The sequence below is a fragment of the Lagenorhynchus albirostris genome, chromosome 14, assembly GCF_949774975.1.
Source record: "Lagenorhynchus albirostris chromosome 14, mLagAlb1.1, whole genome shotgun sequence".
NCBI lineage: Eukaryota > Metazoa > Chordata > Mammalia > Artiodactyla > Delphinidae > Lagenorhynchus > Lagenorhynchus albirostris.
In genome coordinates, this window is record NC_083108.1 from 16,285,071 (window position 1) to 16,308,158 (window position 23,088).

A 23,088-nucleotide genomic window follows, 5' to 3' on the forward strand; every position below is an offset into this window, starting at 1 on the left:
AGCACAGTGATATCAGAATTGGTGACCGTGGACACCCAACACACTCCAACAATTCTGCAGCCAGCGCCCAGCCCTATACACAGTTCAAACCAAAGACGTTGTTCGTTACATCGTGGGGCCTTCCTTAATCATTTAAGTCTGAAATCCTTCTCAAGCCATCTTAAGGGGGAAAAAGATTTTTTTTTGTATTTTTTCTAGTAAGCATTTTATCATTAATAATATAATCAACCACATTTGTACAGCACGTTAGCATCACCAGAGCTCTTGAAGTTACCTCATTTATTCCTCACAGAAAGTCTAATGCAGGTACTGTCATTTAACAAATAAGGAAGTGGGTTCAGAAAAGTGACATGACCAGGGGTCACAGAAACTGTCAGCAGCAGAAAAAGGGCCTTAGGGCTTCCCTGGTGGTACAGTGGTTAAGAATCCGCCTGCCAATGCAGGGGACACGGGTTCGAGCCCTGGTCCGGGAAGATCCCACATGTCGCAGAGCAACTAAGCCTGTGCGCCACAACTACTGAGCCCACGTGCCACAACTACTGAAGCCAGGCGCCTAGAGCCCGTGCTCCATGACAAGAGAAGCCACCACAGCGTGAGGCCCGCACGCAGCAACGAAGACCCAACGCAGCCAAAAATAAATAAATAAATAGATTTATAAAATAAATAAATAAAGGCCCTGTCCTCACCGGTTCCATCCTTCTCGAGATGAGGTCCCTCTGCCCCACAGTCTGGGGCAGGGAATGGGTGAGGGGTGTGGCCCAAGGCTGCTGAGGCTGCAGTGACAGAAACGCTGGCGGTCATCAGCAGCCCCCATAACGTGTAGGTGATTCAGGCCCCGGCAAGGGGAGGGGCTGACACGACTGCCAGGCTGTGGTTTCCCTCGAAATGAGGACTTGCACACGGTCGTGCTCAGGATGGTTAATTTGGGCTTTGTATCTTTTCAAATTACTCAAGAACCATGAAATTCTTTGCATGTCAAATCTGTTTTTTGGTCTGAGGGTGTGTTTGTGTGTGTGGTCGCACACACACGTGTGTGTGTAGTGGTTAATCACAGGACACGGAGAAAAATCCACCAAAGTGCGCAGGTGTGCTTTGTAACTGACGTCATTTGTTGTGATTTTAAACATAGCAACAGATTTTGCTTTAGAGCAAACTGAGCTAAATTACATGTAACATGAATCAAATTACTATGGAAACTAAGTTGATCCCACTTACTGAGCACCTGCTACAGAAAAAAACAAAAACAAAAACACTTCAGCAACTGCTATGACCACAAGGGCCTATAGGACAAGGTAAATGAAATTTTTCTGGACCCTGAAATTCACCAGCAATTCAGAGGGGAGAAAATTGAGACTGTCATCCTATATTAAACCATTCTTTATTATTTGGAAGAAGTCCTCACCACCCACCTCCTAAACTAGATTTTAACAAATAACTGGATCTTGGTGCAGGGCCTAGGCCAAGAATGCTTCTCTTAGTACAACTTCTAGAAACGTGATGGATTTCTTTAAACTATACATCTTTTTCCCTTCAAGTTGAATAACTCCATTCCTGATAGCAAAACACCCACTCTCCCCACTCCTTTGGGCCACTGCAGTTGTTTCTCAGCTGTCTAAGCAAGTGCATCCCTGAGCTATTTGGTCTGCCCATCGTGTGCGAGGCGGCCCTCCTCCAGCTTCCGGGCAAACAGCTGTCCAAGCACTCCATCACCCCACGCCCCGCCGAGCTCACCTACAGAAGGCGGCTCTGACAAACAAGCAAGGTTTAAATTCCCCACGACTGAATATTAAGTTAAGGACCCTGTCTCTTTTGGTTATCTACTGCTAACAAACCACCCTGAAATTTAGGGTCTAAAACCCACCAGAGCCATTTAGATGGGGACTGGGGCTGGAACGTCCAAGGCTTCACTCACCTGTTGGGCACTCTGGTGGGGATGGCAGAAAGCCGGAACTTTTCTACATGTGGCTAACTGAAGCTTCTTTACACGGCAGCCGGATCCTGAAGGCACACACTCCCACAAAGGCAGGAAGCGAAAGCTGCCAGGGCTTTTAAAGACTAAATGTAGAAGGACCCCAGCCTCACTGCCACCGCATTCCCAGGGCCAGCCCGGATTCAAGGGGAGGGGAATACACGCTACCTCATTTTTTTTTTTGCGTTACGCGGGCCTCTCACTGTTGTGGCCTCTCCCGTCGCGGAGCACAGGCTCCGGACGTGCAGGCTCAGCGGCCATGGCTCACAGGCCCAGCCGCTCCGTGGCATGTGGGATCTTCCCGGACCGGGGCACGAACCCGCGTCCCCTGCATTGGCAGGCGGATTCTCAACCACTGCGCCACCAGGGAAGCCCTACACGCTACCTCTTGATGGGGGAGGGATGAAAACATCTGCAGCCAGCCTTGCTCCGCCACACTGTCTTCCCATGTTCACTCTAAGAAGGATATGCTGATATAATCTCTATGGTCTTAGGGCCAGACCTAAAATCTGTGCTTTAAAGTCACACAGCCTACCTACCATTTTGGTCTGAAACACAGCACCGTGCAAGGAGCTCACTGAACGGATACATACATTAGCCCAACTTGTTACGAGGTCACAAAGCCCTGTCTGCAACACCCAACTGTCAACGACCACACAGCGTCTGATGAACCAAAACCAAACAAAACCAGCTTACGCTTCTCTGTCAAACATTTCAAGAGTGAAGATGGAATCTAAAGACACGTAAGGAAACCTTTACGTCCTCACACATTCCTGTCTGTCCTGTCTTTATATCTCAGCAGAGGCAAAATATGTGACACAGAATTTTGAAAAGGAAACAAAAAGTGCCTTCCGGGGGGTGCGGGGGAGGGATGGAGTGGGAGGCTGGGGTCAGCAGATGCACACTACTATATGCAGAACGGATACACAACAAGGTCCTGCTGTATAGCACAGGGAACTATAGTCAATATCCTGTGATCAGCCACAATGGCAAAGAATAGGGAAAAGAATGTATACACACGTATAACTGAATCCCTCTGCTGTGCGGCAGAAATTAACACGACACCGCAAATCAACTATACTTCAGTAAAAAAAATTTTTTTTTAAAGGTGCCTTCCTATCATCTGTGAGAGGAACAACTGGAGGGAGGGACCCTTCCTAAATTTCTAAGGTGATATTAGAAGCTGATTGTTTTTCCTCTAGAAAATCAGATGATTTGTACTTTTAAAAATAGCGGCTTTATTTTCCTAGGCTCCAGGGAAGCTGGGTTAATTCAAGTTTTGTATCTACCAAGGTGCCTCCATGTGATTTAGAGACAGGACATATTCTCTGATGGGAAAGACCTGGGGTCCTGGCATGTCTTGCGACTCCCCCTGGGCCAGTACCCCCTTCATTCTCTACACTCCAGCCTCATCATGATCCCTTAGTTCCTCCAATGCACCCAACTCCCTTCCCCATGCAGGACCTCCGTGTGCACGGGTGCAAGGTTCCTTCCTCCTGGACTCCCTTCCATCCACGCAGCCCACACCTCATACATCAGGCCTCGGTCATAGCTGGCTCCTGAGAGGGGGTTCTCCTGATCGCCCTTCTTCAAGGAGGCCTCCCTATTACTTTCTCTGTCTCAGACTCCTGTTTACGTCCTTTGGCATATTTATGGAAATAACTATTTAGTAGTGTCTTTTTACTATTTGTAATAACCACAGAACATACGCCTCCCAGAGCAGTGGCCATGTCTCTCTTATTCAACACTTGCATCTCCAGAACAGCACCTGGAATGTTAAAGGAATTCAGGAGGGTCACTTATCCTTGCTGACCTTCATGTTCATAAAGGAGGCAACAGCAGGTAAATCACACAACCTCTCTGGAGTTAATTATTTTTTTGTTAAAGCAGCGGAGGCTGCATTAAATAATATTAATTTCCTGCCAGCATTACCACTGAACTGTAGCTTATTCCACAGCTGTCACCGAGAGACTTGGGCTTAGTAAATAAACAGCTACTATTTCATCGGTAAAGATTTGTTTTCTAGTCTCTAATTTCCAATAAATTTAACATTGCAAAACCTTAACACGAATAAAATGTCTGGGGTGAAAAACTATCCATGATATTATGTTAGACTTTAAGTATCTTAAAGGCACAGAAGAAAAGTCTAATATATGAAAAAAATATCAGAAGTAATGAAGTTGTTGTATCTTTCATACGTTTGGAATTTCTCTTCTACACCAGGGATGATGTCCAATCTATAACAAACCACAGTCCTAGGTTTGAAGTTGTAATTTGCTGACAATCTCATTTCAAGCACATCCAAAATTAGCAACTAATTCTTTAACACATACTTATTAATAGACTCCTGAAATTCACAGATTAGATTAGAGAGAAGCACACTCGGTGTGAAGCGTGGAAAATACACAAAAAGAAAAATAAAGACTGATTTTAATTATTACCAAACAAACATGGTAATCAATGAGGGAAACTACTCAATTCCTACATTTTCATTCTACTCAATAGCAAAATACACAATTAATATGTGCAACTACATAACTGTTGATAAAACTACTGATCTGTAATCAACTGTACATTTTGGTTTATAATTTGGTTTTCATAATTTACAGATCTAAAGGGTAACTTTTAAATTATGACAACTCTGTTTGGGTTTAATGAGAATCAGAAAGAACTCTTCCAGAAATACCTCTAGGGGAAAGGTAGCCACTGTCATAAAGTGATCTTGGTTTGGCCTTTAAAAAAGAGAATCAATCACTTTGCTATACACCAGAAAGTAACACAACACTGTAAATTAACTACACTTCAATTAAAAAAAAAAAAGACAAATAAACCACTAGAGCCCTGAAAGTCCTTTTAACTTAAAGTCTAAAGTTGGCTGACACCTGGTCGTTTAGTGAATCATAAAATGTTTTTTTAAGAATACTTTTTATTCATTTTTTTTCATAGTTCTTCCATACAGTCCAGTAGAAAATTCATTAACTCTAAAAGGATAAGGACAAGACCCAGGCAGCAATAATAATTAAGATGAACCACAAACGTGTTTGCCAATATGAATTCAGCTGACAGCTTTGCTGGGTATCCAATCCTTAAACATCTGTGAAGAACTTTCATCTTCTTCAGAGGGAATAATAATAAAAACACCTAACACTTATTAACCACTAAGTGCCAGGAACTATGCTAAACAGCTGGCATAGATTCTATCCTACTGAATTCTTAAACTTAAACCTTAAAATAATCTATCTGATTCCAGACATGCTCCAAGGACAAAGAAGAATAAAACAGGCAAAGGGATTGGGGAGAAAGACAAAAGACAGACCACGTGCTCTTTATTCAAAAAGAACGACTCAAATCCTTACTCTCAGTCCATTTAGTCTCAGTTCATAAACAATCCTAACAAACTCCCCTAAACACCTTCTAAGTCCTTAGCAGGTAAGAGGGAGGCGGGCTGCTATACTCACAGCTCTAAGAAGTGGTAACTGACGAGCAAGAGAGATGAGAAATCAACAATAAGCAGCAAACTCATCTCAGAGATGATGGACGTCTTGAGAACTTTAATGATTTTATTAAGCCCTGATAGCAACATTAATAAAACATTTCCATAAAGAATGACTAGATTATACAATAATCCATGGCTGTGAGGGTAACAGTGAGTCCAAAAAAAAAAAAAAACCCACTGAGATATGCTCAGAATGTTCTACTTAAGAAGGCATGAAAAGGAGTAAGAGAATCATGTGAACCACCCCTGGACAGTTCGCTTTTAAAAGACCCTTAAGACGTAGCTGGAGTGTAGCACGGAGAAGGGCGGTTCCGGCATCAAGCCGCCTGGTACTGAAGTTCTGCTACCCTCTTCCCGTGTGTCTCTGGACAAGCCACACACTTTCCTGTTTAAAAAAATGAGACACTGGCCCAGGTAACCTTTGAAGTCCTTTGCACTTCTGCTTTTAAACACTACAGGGAAGTGTGCACCTATTACCACTTCTCTGAAATTCATGAAAGTCTGACGCCCGGTCAACACTTTCAAGAAGCGGAGTTTTCAAAAGCCACAAAAATGCGCTCAGTTAATATTTACAGAAGGAAGATAACTTTTGTTACCTGGAGAAAAGTCATATTTGCAGGTAAGATACAACAGGACAGACCGGTCTTGCCGGTCTAGAATTAGAATCCCACTTTCACTTGCTTCTTGCAGTTGGAAACTGAGGAGAAAACTATTGCTTTCATTTCTAAGCTATTTTGGGAGAGAAGCTTTGCTCCATATACATGGCAAATATCCAACTGGAACACTCTGTTGCTCTTAACATAGGTATTGCACAGCCTCCTTTGCACGGAAACTTACCTTGTGGGCTGAGCCACAGAAGAACACCCCCACCTCCAGAAAGAGCCACCGCAGGAACAAGCAAAAGTGAAAGAACATGTGAGAATCAACGCGCTAAATCAGTATTTACACCAGGGGTTACTGACCAAGTCAAAGCCCAGGTTTAGGCTGTCACTAGCATTAACTTCTTAAACTAGCTGTTCTCAACCCTGAGGGCGCGTCAGAGTTACTGGGGTGCCGCTCTCCCCCGAACAGTCAATCCGCTCCTAGCCCAGGGGTCCTTGAATGAGCTGAACGATCAGAATCAGTGAGATTCTCCTTACCCAGTCTGCATCATCCCTGGCAGATTCCATTCCATTAAGAGTCCACTGATTAATAAGCAGAAAGAGCAATACATTAAAATAAAATTAAAAATCTGATAACCAGCGGCTTAATTCTTTGCTGTACTGAACCATTTAAACCCCATTCTCAATGCAGGGTGGGAAATAAAAAAGAGGCCTTCGATAGGCCTGGAAATGCTCGCAGGAACCTAGGACGATTTTTGAGAGTTGTGAAGCAATGACTTTTTAAACCTGTGTTAGACCCTCTATTCTGCAGATAAACACCATTTAGTCCTGCCCCGCCCTGCCCTCAATCCAACCGACCTTCCCTGCCCCCGCCTTCCCCCCACTTCAGGCAAATCTTCCTGCATCTGTTTTGCTTGGCAACACACACCAGCATTCCAACACAGGCCACCTGGCCACTGAGAGAAGATTGCAACATATTCGGCAAAATAAGAAACCTGTTCAAAAGGAAAAACTATCTGGAGGGAGGGTTCTGGGAGCAAAGATCAGAGGATCGCAGGGCTCCACTTAGTAAGGGAGGCACCTCTGAACCACTTCGCGTCCTGCCCTGACCCTTTCCTGGTTGTAACGTTGAGAGACTGTTCCCAGGCCCGCTCTCTCCAATGAAACTTGACACTCTCCGAGGACTCCACTGGCTTCTCCAAACCCAGAACCTCTGCACAGGCCTTAGTAGGTCAGTTTAAAGAAATGAGGATAAGTGGCTGTGGCCACCTTCTGATGCCCACAGGAAGGACATCAGTACAAAGCACGACATCTGGTATTTCCCTCTGTCTCAATCCACATTATCAGGGAACTTGCCAGTGGCTGAGACAAAGGAGCATCAATTTCCTTAGCAGTGACTTCAGAATTCTCTCCCCGTCTCATGTCTTCTCCATGAACTGAGACTGTGACCGTGTTTCAAGGCCTCAGCCCGTCAAGGAAACACACGATGAACCAGAGGGCAAAACCAATGACCTCAGGAATCGGGGGAAAAGACGCAGAAACCCCTCTCCCGGACGCCACTTCTGAAGGGACTGCCTGTCTCTGAGGCTGAGGCTTGCAGAATAAATGAGCTATTTTAAAAGCTGCATATCTCCTTTGTAGCCCACACATTATTCATCAATGGACAATACGCCTTATAATAAATGCAATCTGCAAATCAGAAGCAGACTCCCTGGTGCAAACCTGCAAAAATAAATCCACCCACATCCTGCCGTGACACAGGCTGCAGAAAGCATCTTGAAATAACACTTGCTTAAGGAGAATAAATGCTTCCCATTTCCTAGGCACTGCAACATGAACATGACAGTCTAAGTACTAAGGTTTGACAGTCTAAGAATTGAGGTTAGACTAACTCCTGAGAAAAGTGATGACTGTTCCTAGGATCTGGAAGGATAAATGTGTGGAACAGGGACAAGAGCCAGGGCCAGGGCTCGGGCTCTGCCACCCTCTAAGGTGACATTTACGACTACTGTGACCTCACTCCTCCGACTCTGCAGTCCCCGTACAGGAGCCAGCGTGGGCCATGACGATATAAATGGGATCACGTCCATCACTCCTGTGCTCACTGCCTGCCAGCCTCGCATCCTCACAGCAGCCTTCTCCCTCCGTGCCATACCCACTCCATCACCACTGGTTTCAAAGCCTACACATCCCACCCCACTGCGCCCATTTTAGCCACGTTCACCTCCACGCTGGACCTCCTACTCTCCCAGCAGGTGCTCAAAGAATAGCTCTGTGGAAGGCAGGCAGGCAGGCAAGGAAGGAATTCATTCAACTCCACATTTGATGGGAAAGAAAGGAATTATTCATGCCAATAACCATACCCCCAAATTCTTCAGCCACATTTCACATTAAAAAACAGTTGGTTGAAACCTGCTAAACATGATCAAGGAAATTCTTGGGCAGATATAGAAACCACATCACTGGTGGTTTCTACCTTCAGTCTTTCAAAATACGGTCCCTCCCACTGACCCACTAGGACAAATCCTAGTCATCTTTCCAGACCCGGTTCCAATCTTCCCTTTGCATGACATCACTCCTGTCCATCAGGACCCATGGTATCCTGTCCTGTGTGTAAGCATGCCTTAATGTTGGAATATAAAAGGTTGGGAAACCTGGTTTGTATCAATAGAACTTTCTGTTCAGTGGACACGACGGCTCAGATGAGGCATGCGTATCCAGCAGAAGCATTGATTTCACGAGAACAGGCACCACGCAAGTGCTGACACCCAGCAAAGGCAGTGGGTGACAGGCTGCTGACAGCGCTTCACATGCTGTATATTCAAAAATAATTATTGCACACTTGTGAGATAAAAAGAATATTCTCTGTAAGTGTGAAAATAATGCCCTCCGTTTCCTCATCTTTAAACTGGAAAGGAATTGGGCTACATAATTCCTAAGGAAACTCACAGCTCTAAGTTTATGAATGTAAAATAAAAAATGGCTCCTGCATACATTCGTTGGAGAAGAGTGCCATAACTGCAGAATACAGGAGCATCTCTTGCTAGTATAATTTCACCCTAGGGTGCAGGCAGGCCCTTAGGCAGGCTGGCTGTGTTTATATAAAACTATTTTCATTGCTTTGTCCTTTGCTGCAACATCTGGGCATCCTCACAATATATGCTAACGTGTAGAATATTATATCAGGATTTAAAAAAACAGTTTCTACTAAGATAAGAGATTAAATAAACTTAAATATTAAAATTGCATTAAAATGTTTAAAGTTACACTACAACTTAGTATCTCTTTTTTTAAGTGGAAAAGCATAACTGGTAAGTACATAATGAATACATACTGAGCTTAAGGCACTTTTACTCATGAGAGAGAGAATATAGGGAACCAAGAGCTAGGCTGCTAGCATGCACTGCTTAACTCAGCCTAACTCCTCAGGAAAGTTAAAGAAAGCTGTTAGTCCTACAACAGAACTCCCGGCCTGAAAAACTCCCCGCTTTGAAGAAGTACTAGGTTCTCTGGTTGGAGCTTAGTATACGTGTTTCAGTATTTCTTTTCCACCTCAACTCTTCTATTCAACTCAATTGGACCACAGCAGCTTTTTTGTCCTCCTTGAACAGTCAAATACCCTGTCGTGTATTTTAAAAGAAAATGAAAAAAAAAAACCTCAACAAGTATGATTATGAAGCTTTAAAAAGTCTCTCAAGGAAGTGGATGAGTTATGACATATGTGGGTCATGAAATATATTTTAAAAGTCTGTCAGTTCTGGATTGACCCACAGAGTAGGAAAGAGAAACTGTAAATCTATCAAACTATCTGAGTCATCAAATACGGAACGATAACGTTCCCTACCCCATCCCAGCCCCCAAGAAAGAGGTAAACAACATAAGAAAAGAGGACGGATTGAAAGCAGATTCCTCAGTTATTACATGAGGGAAGTAAATGCCACCTGACTTACCTTGATCTATAAAAATTAAGTCCCAAATTAAGTCCCAAAAGAAGGCTGTGTAAATTCTGAAAGGCAGATTTGCTTGGGGAAGCACTGCTCTTTTCCTCCCCGGAGGAATTTCCTCACTTTCTGCTTACCAAGTACAGGGAACAATACCTAACACTAAAACAAACACAGAGTTTTTCAAAGAATAGGTAGTTGGGGCAGCCACCTAAAGGAACCAATACAAAGTATTTGTGACATTAAGCGTGGCCACAACAGTCAACCCAGAGAAGGCAGGCAGGGTCCCTTCCAACTCAATTTATGTTACTTTGATTTCATTTTATGACCTCTCCCTTCACATGAAGCACTCTATTCAAAAGTGTCAGAACAGTTCTTGGTTCTAAAATGATCAGGGATTAAAAAGCAGGCTTCTTGAAATTCAATCTACTTCATCCTCCACCCTGAAAGCTAAACTTCCTGTTAAAACGTGGTGATGCCTAGAGACCACCGAGGTGTCAATCCAGGACACAGCACAGAACAGGCAGGACACTGACAACTTCATGCGGGCCCACTAATGCAGGCCACCTGTGTCACTGACTGACTTTCTTATATTCCCTCTGCATCCCCATTTCCCCAAGTAAGCTGTAGCACAAAAAAATAAATAAGTAAACAAGAGATTTAAAAAGGAAAACCCATTGGGAACATCATACGTCCGTGATGCATACTGAGTCAAGATAATTTCTAAAAATCTTTCCATAATCTCCATCTACCCAGAAAACTCACCAAGCTCTTGCAATACATATTTTAGCTAATATTTTCAACACTCTATCCTTTTAGCCCTTTTTCATCTTTAAACTGGAGCTGGGTCTACATCGCGGGTGGACTGTCGTGGCATCCTCTCTCGTGTAGGACATGGAATATTACGCTGCCGGGTATGAATCAAGGGAACTGGCTGATCGCAGACAGGATACTAAACCTCTCAATAATCACCAGCCGATTCTGGACTGGGTTTCCCGAGCTTCTTTTGGCATTTAGAGTGGAAACTCAGATATTCCGGTATTCGAGCATTCAATCAACAATTTCAACACCTTCCATGAATTTCCAGCTTTTTCCTCATTTTTGCAAATGTCTTGGTAGTATCATTAGGAGTTAAAAAAGGTCAGTATATTTAGGCATTCAACCATCTCTCCAGTAATAATATGCAGTTAATTAGTTTTATTAAAAAATCTGCTTATAGACTACCATTTAGATTAGCCTCAATTAATTTTAAACTATCAACTATACAGAGACAGCCAAGACTTATTAAATTTAAGATAATTCTTACATGGAGTAAATTTCTTCTGGTATCGTGAACTTTTATGTAGAGATAACAATTTTCTTATTAGCACATGTTATAAAACTGTAGTTTTATTTCAGTGCCAAGGAACTCTGCTTCCAAGCTTAGCCAAGAGAAGCAGCTGCAGCATTTATGAAAACCCTCTAAAAGTCAGTATCTAATAAGGCCTATTCCCAAATTCTGTCCTCATTTGTAAACCACATAACGTGAAAATTTTGTACAGATAACATTAGATTGCTGCTCAAAAGCCACAGCCCATAAGAAGGAAAAGTAAACAACTGGAAACATGGCATGGAAAAAAAAATATATATATGTGTGTGTGTGTGTGTATATATATAACCAAAATGGCATGGTAAACAAATAACGTGTCTGAAATGCCAGCAGAAATAACTATTTTTAAGTTTCAAAATTCAATAGCGCAAATACAACTAAAGGTCCTGTTCTACGACGCACAGCTCACGAATTAATTGAAGTCTTTTCAAGGGCCGCATCGTCGCAGGGCAATGTTAAGGCTCTGTGATGCTAATTATCCGAGGGGCAAATACTCAGGAAAGATGAGATGACAGCAGAAAGGAGATCAAAGCCCGTTACTGAAGTAAACATTTCCAGGTATGCCTTAAATTCATGTTGCCTTGTGTCTAATACCCTGTGATCAAAAACCGACTGTTCACCGTTAACCTAATTACCTTCCTTGGAGAATGATTTGTACATTACAGAGACTTGGGTAAGAAGGGAAAAAAACAACATAACACCTCATTTAAACCTCACGTTAAACCTGTGAGTTGGACGTTTTTAGCCTCCTCTTTCACTGCCGAGAGAGAACACACAGAGAGGGAGTCTTAACTCCCCCGGGACACGTCAGGAATCTGCACAGTCCAGTCCATTAGGCCAGCGCTCCAAGGCACCAAATGGAGTGGCCATCTCCAAAATTCTCAGCATTCAGACATCACATCACAGAACGCATTAAACTGCATGTTGGCTACACAGGCTTCTAAACTGTGCAAAGATATACATATTTTTAAAATTCCTATTCTGTATATACGCAAAATGATAGAATGGGATACTGTCATGAGTTATCACACCGAATGATAGCACCACATACCTTGGTTGGAAACAGTAAAGTAACACTATTTCCCGTGATGGTTGGGAGTTGTCACCTGCAAGCCCTATGTGTTTGTGTGTATACAAACCTACTGATGTCATCACCTACACTTTCCAAAACATCTGTCTAAGTTGAAATTTCAAGTTCCAGAATATTGGAATGTGCCCGTACAGAACCACATTCAGAGAGACAGCCAAGGAGAAAAAGTTTACAGAATCCAATCAGAGGCCAGGTCAATGACAGGAATACTAGCTTTTTTTATCCACCGCGTTGTTGTGGTGGTGCTTTTAAATAAAGGGGTGGTTTATACATATTTTCCTAGCGTTATTTTTTAAGGTAAAAAAGGGACAACTAATACTAATTTCCAAATTGTTCTGTAGAGTCAAATCACCTTCTCTGAAAGAGATTCAAACTAAAATTCCCCCCCAAACAAAAATAGTTTGGGTATTCCTTTGTCGTTCAGTGAAATGGATTTTTAATCACAGAAGACTACCATGCTACTTCTGGGAAGTGTAAGTCCATGGAGAGGGCACGAGGAAAATTCAGAGAACCTGGGACGAAGGAAAGAAGGCACACTCCTTCCCTGTAGTGTATGTAGTGGGTGTCAGAATACGTGTTTTTTGCCCCCGCCGTGGGCCCTTCTAACTCTGTTTACATTATGAATTTTGTATCAGCAAGAAACTGAGATAGTCCCAGAAACTTTCCAAGGACCCAGTGTAACGTGGGATTAGAAAACCGGCATGACAGCATGGTGAAAGGGGACACAAACACCTGGTAAACAGTGATCCCACTTCCTCAAAATAACTGTCATGCAGTTAAGCAGCTCATAACCAAACCAAGGAACCCAAAAAACTAATTTAAGAAAATAACTAAATTATTCGTAAATGACCATTAAAAATGCTACAAACTGGACTGACGAGTTGTAAGAATTCTGAAATATTACAGCTGATTATAACTGATAACTCTAAAAAGCAATTCTACTTTACAGAGGTGTCAGACCAGGTAGAAAATCAAGGATCACATGGGGTCCCAGGAATCTGATCAGCATTTTTTAGAATCACGTTGCATTTTAGATTTATTCACGACAGTCATAACAGGATGTTTGGGAGGCACAGAGAAAATTTCTCAACAAGGTAACCTGGTAATAAAGTCTAAGGCATAGATCATGACATATGAACACATTCACAAAAAGAATCTTGAACGGTTTTCTCCGAGAAAGATTTTTGACATCAGTCAAAAACCACACTGTAATCGATTTTTCACGTAAACTAGTAATGAAATGCCCTTCTGTACAGAGCAGCAGATGTTTGAAACGTCAAAAAAGCTTGGTGGCAGCCAGACTGTAGACGCCCAAGTGAATGTTTTCCCTCAAGATAAATAAGGCTGTGGCAGCTGCCGTCTACACTCGCCACCCCTGCCCACATGAAGCACGCACAAAGTGTTGAATGGAACAGACGGTTTTGTTATGAGACAAGTTTTGTTTTTGCTTCTTGAAGAAACAAGTTTTCTCTTAAAAGAAGACCAGCTTCCTACCAACCATTTACAAATTTCTGTAAGTGTACAAAAATACAAATACGGAAATAAAAACTACTGTGCACAAATGGAACTTACTTTCCAAGAAAAGCTCTTGATTCTAGAACTTGCATTTCCAAATTCGAAGAAGTTCATTTTCCACTCTAATAGCCCTTGCAAGTTAGAATGGTCCTTGCATGTAAATTGGTATGTTCTATTTGTTTTTTAATCTCATGAGAAACTTCAAGCCAAATGAGACTGGAATTATATAAATGCGTTTGTCCTCAACATCTAACTGCGAAACGATTTAAATTCTGATAACTGAACAGTTGTCAAAACTTTAGGAAATGCATTTCGTCAGTCTTCATGTGGTAGGTGGTCCAAATTCAGCATGTAACTGTGCTGCCCATTGAAGCCTACACCTGTTGTGATGGTACTTTCTTGAGTTGAAGGATAGAAGCTATTATCAAAATTTTATTGAAATTTGTACCACTGTATAAAAACGGTATTGGTTCAGACCAAGACAATGTGCTCAGATATTTCCTAATAGAAGGGCTAGAGATAATAAAAGAGTTTATAGAAGGGAAAAGAAGAAGGAACAGTTATATAACACCAAGAAAAATATAATATTTGCATTTAGCTCCTGATTACGCTTTCAAAATGGTGAAAACCAATGATGGAGCAGTGATAAAACTTACTCAAGTGGCGCAAAATATTTCTCAACACAAAAGGCGATACGATTCCACAGTCATACTCAGTCATCCAGTTTGGAAAGTCACCATTCACAACTGAAACCCAAACAAAAAGTCTCCTAGACATTTCATTGTTGTATCCTCAAAACCAGCAATCACAGGAAATTCAAGGGAAAACACCCAATTCAAAATATAAGGAGCTTGTCCTTTAAAAAAAAGCACTCAATGGCTAGTGACTACTAGTAAAAGAAAGCTAACTGATGAAACTTTTCATCCCACGACAAACGATGAAAGCTGCAGTCATCATTTGCCATGGTGGAGTTAGCAGCTGTCTTTCTGTGCTCCATTTCACTGAAAGGGAGACAGCACGAACACAGGAGCAATAAAGGCCAAAATCTGTTGCAGGGCGCCGTTTCCACAGCTGGAGACCGGGCACTTACTATTCTATATACAGCAGTCCAGCTTAGACACTCAAGTGGGCCGTGTTAAATTGCAGGGCTGTGCAATCTGACCATTAACAAGTCCCCAGTCAGTTTCGCCTTGCCTTGGCCCATAAGCCAATCTGCTTCAAAAACACATTTCCTCCTGTCCCACGAGTGTGACTACGCTTGTTCAGTATTACTTAATGGGACAAAAAAACAAAGACGATACATTATATAACAAGGGCTGGCCCTCTACAGCTAAAGGCCATTAGGAAGAACTGGTCCAACTTGACATAACACTCAATTATTAAGAAACTAGACAAGTTTAGCGTGAGATCCTCTCACCTTCATTAGAACTGATTATTTTTTAAAGGCGTGTGTTGTCACAGGCTGTATCTGCAAGCAGTTTTTAAATGCACTTCCATCGTCAACACGTTGGGGCACTGCAGATTAACTTAAAAGTAATACATTTAAAAAATTCTTTTATTCAGAAGGGACGAAAGCGGTGGGAAGGGGTTGTCTGGATTTTTCAAAACAGAGTTATTCGACTTTGAGGATATTTGCTAAAACGCTAATTAGTTTCATGGACCTCTACCAAAGGCTGGACCACAAATCATGGTCCCAGAAGCCGGCCAAACATTAAGTTACACTGACCCGAAACAGGGAAACTCCCAGGAGGGAGGAGGATGGAGTTTATTTTAATTACACTGGAGAATAAGCTTGCTGGGCTTGAATCAGTCCCTACCAACCGGCCGGCACATGGAAACGCGCGCTCACTTACCGAGGCGCAGGCTCCCGTGGAACCAGGGCTGGCAGCGTTATTCTCCTCGGGACTCAGAGGGGCTTCCTCTGGCCCCCGAGTCACAAGAATTCTGAAATGCTGTTGCCCCGCATTTTGATCTTGCCTGATCTTAAACGTGCAGCCCTGACCCTGTGGCGTCCTTTCCACGGAGTTGGTCCTGTGGATTTCGGGAGCCACCCTGCGGCCCCGAGGTGGCGTCTCCGGGTGGCCGCGCTCTTCCGTGGGGCTCCCATGCTCGGCCCGGGGCTGCGTGGGGTATGAAGTGCTCCTCTCCAGACGAATGCGGGGATACCTCACCAACCTGTCCCCCTTGGTGCCAGTGAACCCGAAGTTGAAGTCACCGGCCAGCCCTGGCGCGCCGGCTTGCGGCTGCTGCAACTGGAAGACAAAGCACCGCTTCCCGGAACTTCCAGAAGCATCTGGAACATGCTGCAGGGACCAGCGCCTGGGCTCCGGCGCCGATGGGCCGCTCTGGCCGTCGGCCCCGAAGGGCGTCAGCCTCACCTGTCGCACGTCTGCACTGGAGGCGCGGTGCTGGATGCGGAGCCTGCCGCCGCCCTCCCGGCTCCCGACGGCCAAGGGCTCGGCCTCCTTGAGGCGGTCGGGGGCTACAGGGCCCGGCACTTGGCGGCCACACATACCATTGACCTGCGGGCCCAGAACCCTTGCCGCTCTGGGAGGGGAGCTCTCGGGACTCCCGGGCTCCGGGGGCTCTGGACAGCCGCCCCGAGGCACCGAGCCCGCGTCGCCGTCCAGGGCCTCGGGCGGCCCGCACCCGTCAGGGGCCCCGTCGGCCGCCTTGCGCTGCAGCGAGATCTGCACGGACGAGCTCCGGGTGGGCCGCGCGTCGAAGGGGCTCAGGAGCTGTGGGATGAACATGGACGTGCTGCGCTTGAGCGCGCCCATGCCTCCCTGCAGGCCGCCTCCGCCGTCCTCTGCTCCATTCGGGGTGAAGGGGTGAGGGCCGCTCCGCCGCGGGAGCGTGTGGAATGCCATGAAAAAGTCGTCTTCTCTCTCCTGGTCTAGAATCTCTGATTCAGGGGCTGTGTTGCTGCGACCTGAGCCAAAATGAAACCGAAGCCGATGGGCCATGGTGCCCAGAGGGCCAGGGAGGGAGAGGACGAGCGTCAACAAGAAGCCTGGTGCTGCCAGAAGTCAAAAACCAAAGTCACAAACTCCAAGAAAAAGTGTCCCATCTGCCAAACCGTTAGCACTGCAGCACCAAGAGCGACAGATAGCAGAAATAACCCAAGTGGCAAGCGGCATTCCAGGCATGATTGGATAAGAGCAAAAAGCTCTCATCCACACTGTGACAGAGGGTAGGATGGCCAGAACCACATGACTGCGGTCTCCCCCTCCAATGCCAGCTTGTGGACTTAGTGGAGTTTTCCCCCCTCTCGCTCTCAATTTTTTTTTTTTTTTTTTTTTAAACAGCAAGAGCCTGAAACAGCACCTTCCCAGCTGCTGCTTTTCCATCAGACAGGAGTGGCCCCAGCAGGGAGCTCTCACAGCTGACTAAGGCAGCAAACACACTCCAAGCCATGCTGCTATAAATCTAACCGCACGGCGCTCACCGGACAGTTCTTTCCGAACCAAGCAGGGCACCGCGACTCTCTCTAACCAATGTGAGAGAAACCTGGCATCCAACACAGAAGCACACGCAGTATATCCGCCCACTTCCCCACCGAACCAGATAACGACAAGCAAAAATGCCATGGCCGCTGGAAGGCTCTTTCACGAGCAATCGGATGTGATGCTCCCCTGTTATTTCTGATGTCATCACACTACCATGATGGAATGCAGACTAACAAAATGTACTATAAATACGATCACACGCCCCACAGGATGAGTGTCCCTTTAACACGAAATAATTAGACCATGATCTACAAGTAACAAAACAGCTAAATGGAGGGGGGTACAACTTACAACACTGCCAGTTAAGGTCTGCCTCTGGCTACTACAACATTTTTCATTTAAAAGATGGGGGGGGGAGACGCAATCTCATACGTAATATGATTCTCAGACATGGCGGTACCAGAGGAAAGGAGCTCAGCTGGAGAAAACATTCTCTCCCCTATGCCAGACAGGAGAAAAAACAGCCACCCTTGTGCCACCACCGCACCCCCCCCCCCCGAAAGAAAGGGGAAGGAAAGTTGAAGAAGGGTGGGCATGTGGTTTCGGTAATAAATTAACTTAAATACCATGCAGAAGAAAGGCTGCCTGGAGCTGACTGTTTTCCGGTAAGAAGTCAGCATTATCACCCCAGTTGGGATACAAACATAGAATCTTGCTGTTTTTGAAGGGCCAAAAAGGACCTAAGCAATAAAAGTGAAAGTCCACGTTCAAAAAGCTGTCATCGGATTTGTAGCTAACTTGGACTATATTCTGTGTGTTTTAAACATACTCTTTTCCATGATCCAGAAACATCAGTTATTTAACAAAGAGGTTTATTTAGGAGGGAGTAAAAAATAGGGGGCGGGGGGTGGAACACCAAGCTGCAAAGAGTGACAAAAAGTTTATTTTAAAATCCGCAAAGCATGACTGTGTCAACAGCTCTGGAGTCCAGGGTGTGGAGCATTAACCTGTGTTTACATACATCCAAATCTGTTTTCTAAAGGCATGTGTTTTAAATGCCAAAAATGATCTCTATGAGAGAAGTGGAAGCCAGTTTGTTTAATGCGAAAACCGCCTAGCACCACTACAGTCAACTACGGTCACGGATAGTCTTAGCTGGGTTAAGAGCCAACAAAGAAAAAACCACTGCCAGCAGCATTCACTTCATAGTAACAACACTGCAGATGGCCTGGGGCAAAGCTAGGTACATAAAACACCATTTTTCAGATAAAGTTTGTATTCAAATGGGATTTCTTAGAGCTCTGCATAGATTCAAAGCCCTTTTGGGCTTGGAAGTATAGTTTAGGGCTCATGGCAAGGTCATCTCAACAACAGTCATTCTTTTAGATATTGGAAAACAAAATTTTTTACAGTGAATTTCCTTTAATAGAAGAAAAATAATGAGTTAAAGCCCATCTGACAAGAGGCAATTTTTCCTCAAAGTTGACCATTTCTTCACCTTGAAGTGTTATTATGCTCAATAAATGAGAGAGTAAGGATTAGTCTTGTGGCTGCATCTACGTCTCCAGGGACTTACTGTTACTCTGCTGAACATTGCTGAATTCAGTGTTTGCTGGATGAAAGATGGAGTGCTAAGAACTACACCCTCAAGCAGAATTTCTCATTCGATTTAACAAGAAAATAACTGCATACACAAAGCAAAAGTGATTTTAGCTACTCAGTACTACTAAGTATCACCTAAGGTACAAAATGTCCAGTTCAATGCAACCACCGAGAATCCATATATTTTACTAGAAAAGCTATCAGGATGGTGGGCCAGCATCTGTTGGCTTTCTAATTTGGAGAGTAACACAAGGCATAGGAGATCAAATATACTCCCAAATTCCCAAAGGGTTAAAGGCCTGGCTATTCACCACCACTGGCCTGAGACTTCGGAGACCAGTAGTTACATAACTACATAAGGGCTCTAGACCTCAGTTCTCTTTCTTCATTTGCAAGGACAGAGAATTAAATGAGTTAACATTATAAGGCTCCTCCAGACCAAATATTCTATTAAACTCAAGCTATTCAAAAACTTGTAAGTTTCAGTTGAATTCTGCAGAAAGAAGGGTCCATAAGAACATTTCTTTGAAGCAAATAATATACGGTTGGACCCTCCGTATCTGCGGGTTCCGCATTCACGTATTCAACCAACTCGAATCAAAAATATTCAGGGGAAAAAAATTCCAGCAAGTTCCAAAAAGCAAAACTTGAATTTGCCTCATACAGGCAACTATTTACATAGCATTTACATTGTATTGCGTATCATAAGTAATCTAGAGATAAATTTCAAGTATACAGGAGAATGCATTTAGGTTACATGCAAATATTTCACCATTTTATATTAGAGACTTCCGCACCCTTGGATTTTGGTATCTGCAGGGGTCCTGGAACCAATCCCCCCGTGGATACTGAGGGACGACTGTACATAAGTTTCAGGGAAAGCAAATCTGAGTATGACTGACTCCACTGAGTTATAATACCACTTCTGAGAGCACCTTAAAACGTTATACATATCATAATAATATTCATTTTCATAGTTGGAACGCTTGGCTCATAGGTATCTGATGTATACATTCTAGGGAGTTAAATCCGGCAAAGTGCTTTAAGCCAGATTTGCTTCTGAAACTCCATTTCTAAAATGAAATGTAAGTTCTATCAGTTACATACATACACACAGGTATACCTACTTACCTATCAATCTACATAAAATGTAGGTACCAGTTTTATGCCTCAGGCATATTTCTGGTTCTTTGAAGTTACTATCTATGAATTTCCCTCGAGAAAGTCCCACTTTTAAAAAACAGCTTAATTGTACCTCCTAAATATAGATTCACTTTTTGCTATATACTGTTAATTAGAGTTTTGTTTTCCCAGAGAGATTCATTACTGAACATGTCACAGTCACATGGTCTGGCTTATACATAAAAACCCTGAAAGGTTCATTTACGTGAGTAATGGTGGCGACAGATTTGCCTATCGTTTGTATCCCCAGAAGAAGAGCATAAATACATGGTTTGATAAATCACCAGTGTGACTTTCACAAATATTAACTACGATACAAACATACACATACACAAATTAATTGTCCTACCCATGTAAAAATGTTTGAATTATGAACATTGAACTAGTAATGGGACAAAAATGGTCTTATTGAGGGACATGTATACTGGCAGAAGTACAACATAAATACAGGTTTTTAAAAGATCCTGCTCTAAAAATTCAGGTTTTGAAAAAATGAAGCAAAAATTAAAAATTGGGACCCACTTACCAGTCTGTTTTCATCAAATACTTCAAACAAGAGTCTGTGATTAGATGGGTTTACCTATGAGGGACAGAAATAATATTTTTTAAATGGGCAGAAATAATTCAAGGAATGAAATAAGAGACTGAAAGAATAAAATGCTTTATAACACACCCAAATAAATTGTGTAATATAAACAATTAACCTGCTCTTTCATCAACTAAATCAAATTTTCTATTATTGATTTCTATTATTATTCTATGTCTAATATTTAGACATATCAGAAGAATAAAACGCTTAATTTTAAGCTGCTTTTCTAACATAAGAAAGGATAATTCTAAGTAGTTTTTAACAGTTGCTTAATCTCCCCTAAAAAGGCATCCTCGTGCCTGTACACCAAAGGCTACATCCTCGCAAAGGTCTACGCCTGAGGAAATTTCTTAGGCCTAATAATAAAAGCAATGATAAAAAATAATGAAGAAAATAGTAAAAAGTGGCTCTTTACCATTGTACGAGTACTTTTTAGGCACTATCTCCTTTATTAAATATCAAAACCACATGATCTCATTTATCTCAAAGCAGCCCTATGATGTATAACTGTCACCCCAATTTTACAAATGAGGAGCTGAGCCCAGCAGGGGAAAGTAACTTGCCCAGGAGCTGGTTATGCAGGGCAACCAGGAGCCCCACCAGGTCTGGCCTGCGAGTCTCCAGAGCCCATGGTTCGAGCCATTAGAGAGACAAAGAAATAAAAGATGGCCCCTCTTCCAGCAACTGTGGGGTCAATGTCAGAGATACTGGGCTTTCGATGTCTTTTTGCTTCTTTCTGTCTCTTTACCCAAACCTCACTGAAATGGCAGAAATCATCCTTCGGACTCAAGTGTTCAATGTCACTTAGTTAAGGACCAACCATGTGTGGGACATGGTGGGAAATGTTCTCATTTCTATCATTGTACGTAAATCCTGGAACACAACCTTACCAAGTGAGGATTCCTCTCTCCTAGTGAGAGACAAGGAGCCTGTGGGGAGTGCGAGTCCTTGGGGGGGGCCATCTCCAGGGTTGGAAAGGATGTAAGTGGTAGGACCCAGGTCCACCATCACTACGTAGAGGGAGGGAGAAGGGAATGAAATAACATTTGATGGTACAGAGAACACGACTTGTGCTTCTGACCCCTTGGCTTGCTCTTAGCCTAGTGATGGAGCAGGCAGGTGGGCAGAGGGCTTAGTGTCTGTTTGAAAGCTCAGTGAAGGGTTGTACTGCTGACCAGTGCATCCACAGGCTGTTGCAGAAGCCGGCATACAGTAAGCACTCAATAAAGATTTGTGCAATGAATACAACAAAAATGTTTTTTTAAATGCCCCCCCCCAAAAAAATAGAGTTTACATATATTTAGAGCTTATATAAGTTGAAAAAAACCTTGGATGTACTAAAATTTACAGAAATGTGGCCAAGGTGTTAAACTGAAAGAAGTCTAAGTAATTTGGAGTATTACAAGTGGAAAGCTGTATCTGAGAGTTAGCTACGGGCCAATAATATCTATCTGCCCCCATTACTTTTTCAGTCCTTCATGAAGTAATTTAAAATACATCTGGTAGAGGCTACACATAGGATCTCACCAAGCATTAAAATATCCATGCCATATTTTAGCTCTGAACATAATAGAAAACAGATGTCGTATATGGCGATCTAAGTTCAGAGCACATAAGACACCATTGTGATTGAAAGGAAGAAATCAGGACCAATTATAACGAGTCTAATGGTAATATTGTTCTTTGGAAAGCTACACGAATCAGAAGATCTTATTTAGAGCATTTCTGGAAGTAGAGTAGTTTTTAATATCACAACTATACAGATGATAAAATTAATTCATCCTGGGCTTCCCTGGTGGCGCGGTGGTTGAGAGTCCGCCTGCCAATGCAGGGGACATGGGTTCGTGCCCCGGTCTGGGAGGGTCCCACATGCCGCTGGGCCCGTGGGCCGTGGCCGCTGAGCCTGCGCATCCGGAGCCTGCGCGTCCGGAGCCTGTGCTCTGCAACGGGAGAGGCCACAACAGTGAGAGGCCCGCGTACCGCAAAAAAAAAAAAAAAAAAAATTAATTCATCCTGAAGAGGAAAAAACCCTCTTTTCCATTAAATACCTGAGCAGCTTAATATTTTCAAAATTTCAGTACAAAAAAAAAGCAACTGCAAAAATTCACTGAATAGTACAGTCTCCATTAATTCACAGAATTCAGTCTCTCTACACATAGCTCTTCTAGATATTAAATATAAAAGGTTGAGGAAATCTACCTAATTTGGTGATATTTAAACTCCAGAAGTAGTTTTATATTACACACAAACTCACACTGAATCTTTGAATTGTAAAAATTTTCTT

The 23,088-nt window shown here is 43.2% G+C and overlaps 1 protein-coding gene across 9 annotated transcripts in view; it reads right to left on the reverse strand.

Annotated features, from left to right (window-relative positions):
* NEDD4L (NEDD4 like E3 ubiquitin protein ligase) overlaps nucleotides 1–23,088 on the reverse strand; it is a 340,545-nt gene that overhangs the window by 121,419 nt on the left and 196,038 nt on the right. For 2 of the 9 annotated variants that reach the window (XM_060121798.1, XM_060121799.1), the window contains exon 5: nucleotides 20,742–20,795. In XM_060121798.1, coding sequence (XP_059977781.1) covers nucleotides 20,742–20,795 — 54 coding nt within the window. Of the gene's footprint in view, nucleotides 1–15,835; nucleotides 17,116–20,741; nucleotides 20,796–23,088 lie in introns of those variants that run through there. The other 7 variants (XM_060121794.1, XM_060121793.1, XM_060121792.1 and 4 more) reach the window with 6 other exon arrangements.